Source organism: Drosophila ficusphila, unplaced genomic scaffold, assembly GCF_018152265.1.
Source record: "Drosophila ficusphila isolate 14025-0441.05 unplaced genomic scaffold, ASM1815226v1 contig_197, whole genome shotgun sequence".
Classification (NCBI taxonomy): Eukaryota; Metazoa; Arthropoda; class Insecta; order Diptera; family Drosophilidae; genus Drosophila; species Drosophila ficusphila.
The window spans coordinates 973962-986929 of record NW_025064091.1 but is presented as its reverse complement, the minus strand read 5'-3'; the positions used below and the strand labels follow the sequence as shown (position 1 = coordinate 986929).

The window sequence follows — 12968 nt, the reverse complement described above, 5'->3', positions numbered from 1 at the left end:
GCTGACAAGAAAAGATTGAATAATTTATATATAATTTGAATAAAACCAAAACAAAATCAGACGACTATACCATATAGCTGTCATAGGTTGGAATTATAGAAAATTAATACCAAAATCGTCAGATCATTCTGCTCGACATTAAGCAATTCGTTCCGATAATAGAATAAAAAAGTAGATATTAAAAAAGTGATTTCCATATAGATCGAACTACCATATATGGTAAAGCTTTCATAAAATTATAGATGAACGCTGACGTTGTAAAGATTGTTGTAAAGACAATAGGAAACAAGAAAGGAAGCTAGCTTCGGCAAGCCGAAGCTTATATACCCTTGCAGTCATCAAATATTTCGAACAAAATACATAAAGGCAAAACAACATCTAAGCTTTCTATTCATTTTCCATATTTTCGACTAATGTTCATGAGTCAGCTATACGATATAGCTGTCCGATTTTGATCAAATTTAATTCGTAATTCAAGAGTCGCTAGAAAACTTTATATTCCAAAAAGCATGCTTGTCTGATGAAAAACAACGAAGTTATTATTTTATTTCTGTTATTTCTATATAGATTTTTCGATCTTTCCTACGGCAGCTATATGATATAGTTGTCTGATTTTTATGAAATTTTTGTCTCGGTTCAAAGGTAGTTAAAAAATTTGATATTGTAAAAATCATGCTCGTGAAATAAAAAGCATAATTATAATTTTTTTGCCCTTATTTCTATATATATTTTTCGATCTCTCCTATGGCAGTATATGATAGAGTTATCCGATTTTGATAAAATTTAATCCGAAATACGATAGTGGTTAAAAACTCCATCTGAAAGAAATCAAGTCGATCCGATCAAAAACAACGGACCGATAATTTTTTTTCAATCTCTCGTATGGGAGCTATCCGATATAGTCGGCCGATCCGGTCCGTTCCGACTTATATACTGCGTGCAATAACTACACAATTTTTTAAGCAAGATAGCGTTAAAACTGAGAGACTAGTTTGCGTAGAAACGAACAGACGGACAGACGGACAGACGTTTTTCAATTCAGATGGTGATGCTGATCAAGAATATATATACTTCATGGGGTCTGAGGTGTCTCCTTCACTGCGTTGCAAACTTCTGACTGAAATTATAATACCCTTTTGCTCTGCAAGGGTATAAAAATCTTGTTGGTATAGACTTTTATGTGAGTCTAATTGTTTTCTACATTTATGCTTTAACTTCAAGGGTTTATATAATATGTATGGTTCGTCGAAGCTTGATTTCTGACTTGTTTTACTTTGTGAGCATTAGTTGTAACTGTAGATAGCAAAAAGTGTTACCCAGCATTTTAAAAGGACTGGTTAAACAGAATTTAAAATGTTTAATTAATTAACTTAATATTTACTTCACCTAATGCAACAAAGCAATAACCTTGCCGAGATCTCCGTTCCTGGTAAAGCATACTTTTTTTACTACCTAAAAACTATATATCAAATTAGATATGGAACTTGATGGGTTGTCGGATACGGAGGTGGCGTCATAAGTGATTGAGCCACCTGCGTCGGAAACCGTGCAGCAATTCGCTGCGTATGAAACAGAATGTACAGCATAGGGGAAGGTGGAGGTGCAGAGAAATTGGGCGTGGCAAATTTTAAAACACGGCATTCGCTGCGCATTTATTAGTTAAATTCAAATCATATAAAATGATGAGCCATCAAAAATGTGGGCGCGGTAGTGTTTTGCGGTTAGGGAGCGTAAAAGTGGGCGTAACGCATTTTTAAAACTCGTTGCGTATTTGCCACTAGCATCTGTATATTAAATCGCAATATTTTACTTCCTTAATTTTTTCAAAATTTCGACGTTAAAATAGAAAAGCGGAAAAAGTGGTTGTGGTTCGCTGCGTATTCATAAGTTGAGTCCAAATATAGCATCCAAATTTACATCCAAATAACATTACATTAAATTAACTTACATGTACTTTTCAACAAATATATTATACCTTTTTACCCCTAGAGTATCGGGAATATTTATTATCATGGTCCTACTTTGTATCATTTAGAAATTGATCGTTATGTCTTTATGGGCTGCGAAGAGTCAATATTATTTTATTAAGTCGCCATAAGCTAATGCCAGTGAATGAACTTGGCTTAAACTATTTAAAAACTGATATATATTTCTTTAATATTCAATTCGGCGAGTACTAGCACTTATCACAAATCAATAGTAACAAGATTTTGATCTATTGTTTCCTGTAGTTAGTTCGAAACTTACAACATGAGAGATAAATTGTACTTATAGTTAATCTGTAGTTATGTGAATTTTTTATTCATTTTCTCAATTCAGCGGCAGCTTTACAAATTAAAGAATTCGATCTTTATAGAAATAACTTGTGTTATCTATTGTCGGAACGAATTGCATATACAGCAGGATGGCTCTAAAACCGAGAAACTAGTTTAAACGGGCAAACGGACAGACTCCCGCGTCTAGTTTGATTCAGATTATGATGCTGATCAAGAATATATATACATACGTTATTTATGGGATCTGAGGTGTCTCCCTTACTGCGTTGCGACTTCTAACTGAAATTAAAATACCCTTATGGAGGACATAAAAATCATTTCTCAAGCAATCCAACCAAAGTTTTGTTTATTTTGGCACTTTTTTTAATTTTAATTGCAGTTTGTTTATTAATCAAAATTTTACAATAATATCGAATTAATATTAGTTATTTTAGTTAGTTTATTCATTTAACGGTATCTATACAACAAACGTTAATATTAGTATTAAAAAAAAAAAAAATGGTAAAATAGATAATGCAATTAGGCGTAGGCATCATAGTATTATCAAATTACGATTGGAAGAGGCGTGACAGGACAGTGGAAATGGCTTCCGCGTTACATCTGCATAGATATTGTTGTCTTATTTCGTTTCGTTTTTGATCAACCATCAACTTTGTAGCTTTTATGACCCAGTTAACACTCAACTGGTCGATTGGCCTTTTATTTTTATTTGCTGCTAGTCAAATGAAACTAAAGCCCAAGGGCTTTGGGGCTCCTGCCAGGGGAATATAGTCGAACTTTCGCCTGCGGTTCATCGAAGTTGTAATTTGGCTAAGAGAGGTTCATATGAACAAACACTTTCATTCGAAATTACAAACTGCATTCCTCAAAGAAATATTAGTTGTCAAAAGAAAAAGGGTTGAATAAATTAAGTGTGTTTTTAAATATGCAGAAGCTTGATTTGATTCGGAAGATGGACGTTGTTTGCGTCATGGAAGAAATTCAAAACTTCACTGCTTGGAAAACCGGTATCCATTCGAATTCCGTAGTAAAAATGATACTAGTTTATAGAAAAAAAGTAACTTCCCGAAACATATTTGCATGGAAACATTTTGAGATGCGAACAACATATTCAGCAATCAGAATTCAGTGATCAGTAATCGGTGTTATCGAAATTATCGAAATCTCTAGGTTGCAGTTGCGAATGCAGATCTTCAGGGGAGTTCGACTATGGTATGGTATGTGGGTATGTGGTATGTGGTATGTGGTATCTGGTATGTGATATGGCGATGGGGCATCGCGTGGACTTGGTTCACTTCCGGTGGCCGCCGGCGGCGGTGCGCAGCTCGATGATGGTGGCTCCGGAGCCGCGGCGCAGGCTCTGCTGCTGGTGGTGCTGTTGGTGGCTCTGCAGGTGGTGCTGCTGCTGGTGCTGCTGGTGGTGCTGCTGGTGGTGGTGGAGGTGGTGGTGGGCCTGCGGGTGCTCCGACTCGCTGCCGCGCCGCACGATGCTCGCCGTGTCCTTGTTGAGCTCGACGGAGGGCGGGGAGCGCGAGGAGTCGAGCGAGTACTTGGCCTGCAGAGGGTACTTGCGGGATCCGGGATACTCCTCGGATGGATCGCCGTGGATCACTCGGTAGAGGTCCGGGGCCTGCTGGTGCAGCCCGCGCAGGTAGAGCTGCTTCTGCTTGTCCTGCTCCGGGTAGCCACCCAGCAGCTCCTCCTCCTCCTCCTCGTTGCCCGCGATCCGCGTGAGGTCCTTCTGGCTGCGGCTGATGAGGTTCACGATCGACGGGCTCTTGAGGCCGCCCTTCAGCGCGTTGTCCTTGCCGGAGAAGAGGTGCGGGTTGGACTTGTAGTTGCCGCTGGGTCCCTGGCCCAGTCCGTACCCGAAGCCCGAAGAAGGCTCCGGCCGCGGCTGGTAGTTGTAGTTGTTCCGGGTGAGCTTCTCGATGTAGATGGGACTGGGGTCGTTGCTGCCGTTCATCCCGTGCACGTTGAAGCTCTTGCTCCGGTTCAGCACCTTGGCGTAGGTGCGCGCCGGTTTCGCCGGTCCCTGCGGCAGCATCTGGTTCTGATTCGGATTCGCATTCGGATTCGGGTTCAGGTTGTGGTTAAGATTCGGGTTCTGGTTCTGGTTCTGGGCGATCCCCCGCGGCGGCCCAGGAGCAGGACCTCCAGGGTAGTTGCCCCTGCCCGGCGGAGGCGGCTGCTTCTCCACGGCGCCCCCGAACCTCTGGGCGCGCTGCTCGTGGAGCTTGCGGGGCAGCGTCTGCGCGGAGCGGTAGTCCTGCTGCTGCTGGTGCAGATTCGGGGTGGAGCCACTGAAGCGCTGGCCGTGCTTCTGGTAGCGCCCCAGCGTGTGGGCCGCCGTCACTGGAGGAGGCGCCCTCGACTCGTAGTAGTCGTCCTCCCGCTCCAGTCGCTCCATGCGCTCATCGGGCCGCTCCACGTTTCTGCAATTAAATTCAAGATAACGATGTAGGATATCGATTCAGGACACAGAAAGCAAATATATATAAAACAACAAAGATAGCTTCCTTACCGCTGACGTGGCCGCCGCTCGTAGAGGTTCTCCTTGCCGTAGAGCGTGCTGGAGTAGGGGTCCTCGCCCAGGTAGTACCGCTGCCTGGGACTGATGGCCTGCTCCAGGTGCTGCAGCTGCGGATCTGCGGACTCGGCGCGCTTGAAGTTCTGCCGCGATGGGGTCTCCTGCTTGAGAGGATCGCGGTCGCGATCGCGTTCCCTATCTCGCTCCCGTTCCCTCTCCCTCTCTCTGTCCCTCTCTCGTTCTCGTTCCCTCTCCCTCTCTCTGTCCCTGTCCCTTTCCCTTTCCCGTTCCTGCTCCCTGCGCCTGGGGCTGTCGCTCTTGGAGTCCTCGGAATCATGGCTGCCGATGTGGCCATCGATCACGTTGTACTGCTGGTAGGTGGTCACCGGCGGACCAGCTCCCCGGGGATCGTGACCCGGACTGGGCGACTGCTCGCGCGACTTGCTGGCCGCCGACTTCATGCGGAACTTGCGCTCCGCACTCGCCGAGCGGATCTTGCTCACCAGCTTCCGCAGCGAGTTGCCGATCACCTGGCCCATGCGGCTCGACTTGGAGGTGCCGCCGCCTCCTCCGCCTCCTCCTCCGCTCATGGCCGACAGGTTCGAGACGGAGGCGGAGGTGGTGCCGGGCGGGCGGAGGCTCCCAACTCCTCCAGTGGCCGGCGGATAACTGGACGTGGGCGCGAACCGCGTGCGCTGCTGCTGCTTCCGGCTGAGGGTCATCGTGCTGGCAGGCGGCACCTCCCTGTAAGGATCACACTTGTTAGTTACCGGCTCTTCAAGCTGCTAAAGGGGATTATTAATGCTAAGTTAATCTGTCAGGTCTCCATTGCTCTTAACCAATGAAGACTTTGAGGTTTGAACCCACTTTGAAGGACACCTAGAAGTATGCTTCGTCAGAAACGTGCACTGTTCCGTAGAACCCTTTCCTTGGCACGTACTCATGCGAGCATGTACCTTCCGAAGTGAGAACACGATTTCTGATTTTGCCCACCTGGTCATCAGGTAATCCACCTGCGGCGAGGACGACCGACTGCGACTCCTGGGCGGCGGCGAGTAGTCCGGGGGAGGCTCCAGCTGGCCCACCTGCGACGGCATCGGAGCCTGCGCCTTGGCCGCCAGATGGGCGGAGTGCGATCCGTAGGAGGTGAGCGATGCGTGGGACGCGTGGCTGTGCTCGCCCAGCTTCTTCTCGATGGCACGTCTTCGCTGCGGGACGGTGGGTCGCGGGTTGAGCCCCAACTGGCTCCCTCCTCCGACATTCCCGCCGAAGTCCAGGGCAGGATTGGCGGAGGTGGAGATGGAGGTGGAGGTGGAGGTGGGTGTCGGCGGGACGGCGGCGGGGTCGTAGCTCTTGCCCCGCCCGTTCGCCATTCCGGCTGCCATTCCGTTCGCCACGTGGGCGTGGCCATTGATGGCGGTGCTCCCTCGATGGCCGTAGGCCACTCTCTTGTGCGAGGGCTCGTCGGGTGCCCGTGGCGACAGGAGGGAGGGACCAGGTCCCAGCCCCAGTCCCGATCCGGACCCCAATCCGGGTCCCGGTCCCGGTCCCGGTATAGCATCCAGGTCGTCGAGGGCGTCGCGGGAGCCACGCATCGAGCGGGCGAGGAACTGGGAGGAGAGGCTCTGGCGCTTCTGCTGCAGGATGTCCTCGCGGCTGACGTAGCTGTCCTTCGGCTGGCCCGCCGCCGATGGCTCCTGGGCCATCAGCGATCCCTGGGCGGAGCCCGGCTGGCCGCGCACCTCCTTCTTCCTCAGCCCGTTCCGCCGGATGGTCTCCTGCAGGTCCTCGCGGAACGCCTGCGACGAGAAGTGGTTGACCGGCGGGCCGGAGTCCTTGCGCTCCGACCAGTTCGAGATGCCCTGGAAGTACTTGGAGCGACCTGGTGCCGCGTTCGCCGGCGGCTTCCGCTCCAGAGTGGCGGACGTGGTGGTCATGGGATGCCGTTCCATCTCCCTCTCTCTCTCCCTCTCCCTCTCTCGCTCCCTCTCTCGCTCCCTCTCTCGTTCCCTCTCTCGTTCCCTTTCGGCGCTCCTGGGCAGCGTCTGCGGATGCGGATGGTGGGCGTGCGAATGCTGCGGATGCGAATGCGGATGCGGATGCGGATGCTGCTGGGTGGGGGCCAGGTGGGACTGGGCGTGGATGTGCGCCTGCGGCTGGCTCTGCGACTTGATCGTCACGTTGAAGTAGCTCTTCTTGGTGGGCTCCACCTCCGCGTCGGCCTCGTCGTCGCGGGAATCGTTCGAGGCTGTGGACTCGCTGCCAAAGTGCGACTCCAGCCACTTCATGGTCTCGCCCTTGCGCGTCTCCTCCTCGCGATCGAAGTCCAGGGGTCGCTTGGTGAGCGCATCCTTGCGGTCCGCCAGGAGGGCCACCTCTGCAATTATGGCGAATTATGTGGTTGAGTGACATAGAAGAAAGATTCGTTTTTCTGCATTTGTTAGTTAATCTCTCTATGAAGGTATAACATATAGTATGTTGTTTTCCAATTCTGTGGTGCAGTACTTAACCTCGACCGAGGTTCGTAAACTAAATATTTTTGCAGTATAAATCTTTTCCCACTTCTCACTTGAGGAATATGTATGGGCTTGCTTCTATCCAATATTGACTTTAGGTTTAAGAAGAATGTATTCAACTTTTAGGTTAAGAACCATTCTATTTAAGTTTATTTTTGTAAAGTAGATTTTTTTGCTGTTATGGCTGCTATAGGAAATCTATATAAAATTATTTGAACAAGAACTACAACGTTGTGGTTATTTTACCACGCATTATTTTTACGTTTTATTGAGATCTGATTACATTATTATATAGCTGCTATGGAAAAGATCGAACAATCTATGTAAAATTAGTTGGTCAAAATTAGAACGTCATTTCTTTATCTGCAAGAACATATCTAAATACTGGGTTTTATAAAGGCTTTTAAATTTCGAATTAAATTTTATGGTAATCACAAGTACAAAACAAAAAAAAAAACCTGGGGGAAAGCCTATCCAGATATCTTGGAAGTAGTTAGAAGAGTACTTCTGATATCCATCGACATGAGAGTGATGGGAATTGATTTCTACGTGGGGCATTGATCAGTGAAAGATCCATGTGTGTGCCTCCAAATGTGGCGTGGGGGACTCACCCTTCTGTTGCTGCTGCTGGGAGCGACGCAGCTTGCGCATCCGGTCGGAGAGGCTGTCCCAGTCGCCCGGACGCTCCAGGTCGGCGGGCCCGTCCTTGTCCATCTGGGTGGTTTCTGCGGCGTAGCGCATCTCGGTGGAGTGGAGCCGGCCGTTGGCTAGCACGTCCACATGCTGCTCGTCGCGCTGGCGGAAGAACCGCTGGCTGGCCGCCGTGGTGGTCACCTGCTCGCCCGCCCGGAGCTGCAGGCCGCGCTCATCGGAGGCGTCGCCAGGCGCGTCGGGCAGCTCGTCGTCGAGGATCAGCTCGTGCTCGGTGGTGCGCCGGCTCTCGGTGACCAGGGTGCCGTCCTCCTGGGCCAGACAGCGCTTCTGCGTGTCCTCCGAGTCGATCGTCTTGCGGGACTTGCTCCGGCTGGCCACCACCTGCGGCCCGAGCGGCACCAGCTGCCGCTGGCTCTCCGGCGAACAGAGCACGGTCTCGAGGTCCTCGACTCCGTCGCGCACTGCGTTCACGTAGGTCTGCGGGAGGATATGGAGAATCGTTTCGATTACAGACGGCTCCTGCTTCAGAACTTGGTAAACGGATATCACATTCAATATGTATAGTTCTGTATGTCCTTTAACAATTATGTAGAAATTTATTGAACGCACATAACTAATATCTTTGCTTGTTTTAGACCTTTCTGAAGTAATATAAAGTACCCCTTTCAACTAACGTTGTAAAGATCGCAATAACAAAATGTAAAATAGCTCTTATATATATACCTATTGACCTAAAAAACTATACATTCATACATACATATGTTGGACACCCTGAAGCATATTATCCCTAACTCACTTATGGGATTGTTTAGCCATATCATCTGTGGCCCAATCCCCATTCCCCTACAAATGGTTGCATCACTTTTCCAGCGATGCAGTCACTGCACATGGTGGCTCCTTCACCCCCCTACACCCCCCAAAAAAAAAAACAGCACCCTTTCCTTAACCCCTTCCTCACTTAAGTATTCAGAGCAAGACAGCAAAAACAACAAAACAAATCCACAATCCACTTACTTTTTCGAGTTGCCAACGCGGATGGGGCAACGTCATTGAGGTAACGGTAAAAGTCAAGAATGCGCCTCAAGAATGGGGGAAAAACGGAGGTGGCGAGGGGTGGGACAAGATCGGCTTACAGTAAAAAAAAAAGAACAGCAACAGAAACTAGATTCACGTTTTAATTCATAATATTAAGTGTAATTTCTATATAAAATACGGGATTAAAAAAAAATGTCCTATAAAATATTAAAGTTTTGATCTTCTGTTGTGATCTAGCAACATGAGGCTTAATACAAAATTTAAACGGCATTTACCAGAAATCATGTTTGATCGAAATTATATTACCCTCAAGGTAAAAATGATACAAAAAAGTGGATCTGTTAATACATATTATATATCAAATTTAGATCTGCTGATATTTAGCATTATGAATCACTGGTCTTGCTTTTAATGTGTGATTTATTCATTATCTTCTTTGTTTTTCGAAGGCGAAGCTCATTTGCACACTTGTATGATCTTTGATTTTATCACCGCTGAGGTGTTTTTTTTTTCTGTGTTGGGGAATTGCAGAAGGGATCGCTTCGACACGGGCAGCTCAAGGTCGAATCGCAATGGGTATCGCATCTTGGATTTCTTGGATGACGAGCAGATGGCACGCCTGGGTGACGCTGGTCATCGGATAAAGAGCTGAAGTGCTGAAGAGTTATATCTCTTCGTCGTTCGAAGCCGATCCCCCTTTCCCCTCCGCCCCTGAACCTGTCGGTTTTTTTTTTTTTATTTGTCGACGACCTTGCGTTAACGGTAACGCGCGTAGAAAGTGTTTTGTTGTTGCTCAGCCAGTTGCTTTATGCCATCTCTCTCGCTTTCAGCCAGAAACTTAATGGTCAGTCATATTTATTTACCAATTCCCCTCCAAAACCACCATTCCACTGTTTTTCGACTTTTTTTAAGCCCATTGGACACGAAATTTCCAAGTGTTTGTTTTATTTTTTGCGCTGCTGACTCCTATGATTTATCAAAAAAAAAAAAAAAACCATGGAGGGCCGGGAGGGGACTTCGATCGATGAATAATATTAATCGATGACGTTGCTGCTGACGCAGAGTCCGATCTTTTGAGGCGGGGACAAATCACTTCTTCTCCTCTTCTCCTCTTTTTACCTTTTTGCCTCTTTGCCCTTGTGCCCCCTCACCTTTATCCTCCCTCGGCGATTTTGGCATTTTCAAGCTGTTTGTCATTGACCAAAAATACCGCAATCACCTTGAGGGGTATTATTTTATTGAATAAGTGATTCGGTCTCTAACATGTGATTTCTCTAATACTTAAAAGCTGACATTAGTTAAAAGATTCTCTAGTTTCCCTAGATAGTCAAAATAATTTGATGTACTTGCTAAATTATTTCCTTTTACACAATCACACACCACAAAACTAACCCCACCCCAAATCCTAAGCCAACCCAATGAGCGTTGACGACTTTTCCCGCATGTTGTGATTTATCTTGATTTGTTTTATTGCCTTCACCTGGCCGAATCCCAAAACTAAAAAAACTAAATTTGAATTTCAACGAATTCCGAAAATCGGCAGGGAAAGAGGGTTTCCCAGGTGCAGGAGGAACTGGAGTGAGGAGTACTGGTACTCGAACTGGTACTTCTGAGCCCCACATTTCGTATGCAGACTCATGTTGTAGCCAGCATATTCAAATGGCCATTTTGCTGGCCATGTTGCCTGGCCTGGCATGCCAAGTGACCAAAACCAGCAGAAAAACTAAAAAACAAAGCAAATCGCAATGGGAAAAGAGAAATGAGCAAATTTTAAAGGCAGCTAAAGAGGCGGGTTGGCTGTGGATTGGCTTGGCATCGAAGCAGAGTACACAGAAACAAAGTGATCCGCTAGGGTGACCCTTTTTTAAGTTAAATATTATGAAAATATTATTTCGAATTACCTATAAATAAAGTTTGTATTCCAAAAATCGACCTACACTACACAGTTCAGCTTATTTATTTATGATGAACAGTATTTTCCTTTCAGAGGTTTGGTGGTGTACTATATTTATACCTGTGCAGAAGGCAGTCAGAAACAGCCGAGACTCCAAAAAGTGTACATATTTCTGGTCAACACATCTATCTGAGTCGGTCTAGACATGTACGTCTTTCTATATATATACTGAATACAGGGGCGGACGCAGAAAAAAATTTTGGGGGGGGTCCGATCGAAAAATTTTTATTGTTTGGGGGGTCCGATCAAAAATGTTTACGTTTGGGGGTGTCCGATCAAAAAATTTGTTCTTTTGGGGGGTCCGACCAAAAAAATTGTAGTTTTTATGGTTGAAAAGCCGTGTGCTGTAAGGAAATTTGAAAAAGTCTGAGATTTTGGGGGGGGTCCGGACCCCCGGACACCCCCCTGCGTCCGCCCCTGACTGAATATAATCTGATTTCTCAGTTTTGAAGATATCTAACTAAACTTACTCAGGAATCACAAACTTATTTTATTAAAATCGAAAGACGATATCATATAGCAGTCATACGGACAATCGGAGAGATTATAGAAAATGAATAGAAAATGCGTTATAGCTTTGATAGTAATAAGTATTTGAGCAATTCGCATGAAGTACTAGTTATTTACTAGGCAATGCACTTTATCGCTGACGTTGTAAGGATTGAACTTCCAATTTGATTTCAAGCTAAACTTCTTGCTTGCAAAGCATACAATTCATCAAAGTAATTATATAAAATTGCTCTTGTTTAAGTACAAGAAGAATCGATTTTCAAAAAGGGTTTTAGACGCTGAAGTTTGAAATAAGTATAATACAACGTAAGCTTTATGGTTAAGGGAATCCATTGGGTTTTAAAGGCCTTGCTTCGTATCTGCTTTATGGAAACATTGCTTGATTTAGCCTTTTTTCCTGTGTAAGCGGTATGGTGGATTGCTCGGACCCAGCGACCAAGACCGAGCAAGACCAGTTTGCCTTGGGAGTTGCTCAACCTCTCCGAACCGAACCAAACGGAGCTGAGCGAAGCGGAGCGGAATCGAGCAGAGCTCTTGATCGATTATTATTATTGTAATTCAGTTAGTGTGCGACCAACGCCAACGCGCCTGCACATGATAATGATGTCTACACGGCAACAAAGCAAAGCCAAACGGTTCCCTTTCTTTATATAAGAGATGGCACCAAAGGTCGTTTGTGTGGGTCGCAAACATCCGCGACACCACGATGAAAATGTTTGGGCGCAAGCCAGAATTCATTACTTAACTGCACATTGTCGTCGACAATTAAATAATAATCAGACAACCTACAAGTCTTCCTTCTGTGCTTTTGATAGGCGATCTTTAAAGTGGCCAAGGGAATAGGGAAGTTCAAGTTTTAGGATGAGATACACAGGGGGTATAAGCTGTTATCAAAACAATACCCAGAAGTACTGGGTTTGAAGGTCTAACCGAAGAGTTAAGCGATAAATTTATGTTTTCGCCAGTGTAAACGGCTGATGATGCTGGTGTTTTTGGGTTTGGAGAGCTGAAGCCGGAGTTGAAGTTTAATTTGAAGCAGGAGCTGTGCAGCGGCTACCAAACGAAGTTAGTACACTTGGGCTAGGTTTGAGCTCTGTGGGCTTCAGACTTCAGACTCGGTTTATCGTTTCCGTTGCGTGAATTGGTAAGACTCAGCCCCCTTTAGACCCCCTTTAGACCCCGTTTGGCCCCCCTTTGGCCCCTTGAACCTCCGCGGGCTGCTGATTGGCATTTGCTGATTAGAGTTGTTTGGGCTGGATTGGATTGGTTCGGTTTAGCATGTGGGGGCACCTAGACTGGCTCGAAACGAGTTTTCGGCCAGCAAAGTACCCACTCACACAGCGCTACGTGGTCACATAGATACGCCCGGAGACTGCGGCTGCGGCTGCGGCTGCCGCTGAGACAAAGAAGTACATGTACCGAGAGATACAAAATTCGAATTCAAATTCCAAACGCTTTTTGTGGTCGCTTTCCACAAAACTTCTCTGAATGTG

At 46.5% G+C, this 12968-nt stretch overlaps 1 protein-coding gene across 4 annotated transcripts in view; it reads right to left on the bottom strand.

The window, feature by feature from the left end:
* Positions 1 to 2634: 2634 nt before the first annotated feature.
* Positions 2635 to 12968, bottom strand: part of LOC108092792 (zinc finger CCCH domain-containing protein 13) — a 32239-nt gene continuing 21905 nt past the window's right edge. For all 4 annotated transcript variants that reach the window (XM_017192562.2, XM_017192563.2, XM_017192560.2 and 1 more), the window contains 4 exons: positions 7934 to 8453; positions 5800 to 7183; positions 4801 to 5550; positions 2635 to 4711 (listed from right to left, as the gene is read on the bottom strand). In XM_017192562.2, the coding sequence (XP_017048051.1) occupies positions 3568 to 4711; positions 4801 to 5550; positions 5800 to 7183; positions 7934 to 8453 (3798 nt within the window). In that variant the 3' untranslated portion in view covers positions 2635 to 3567. The remainder of the gene's footprint in view (positions 4712 to 4800; positions 5551 to 5799; positions 7184 to 7933; positions 8454 to 12968) is intronic.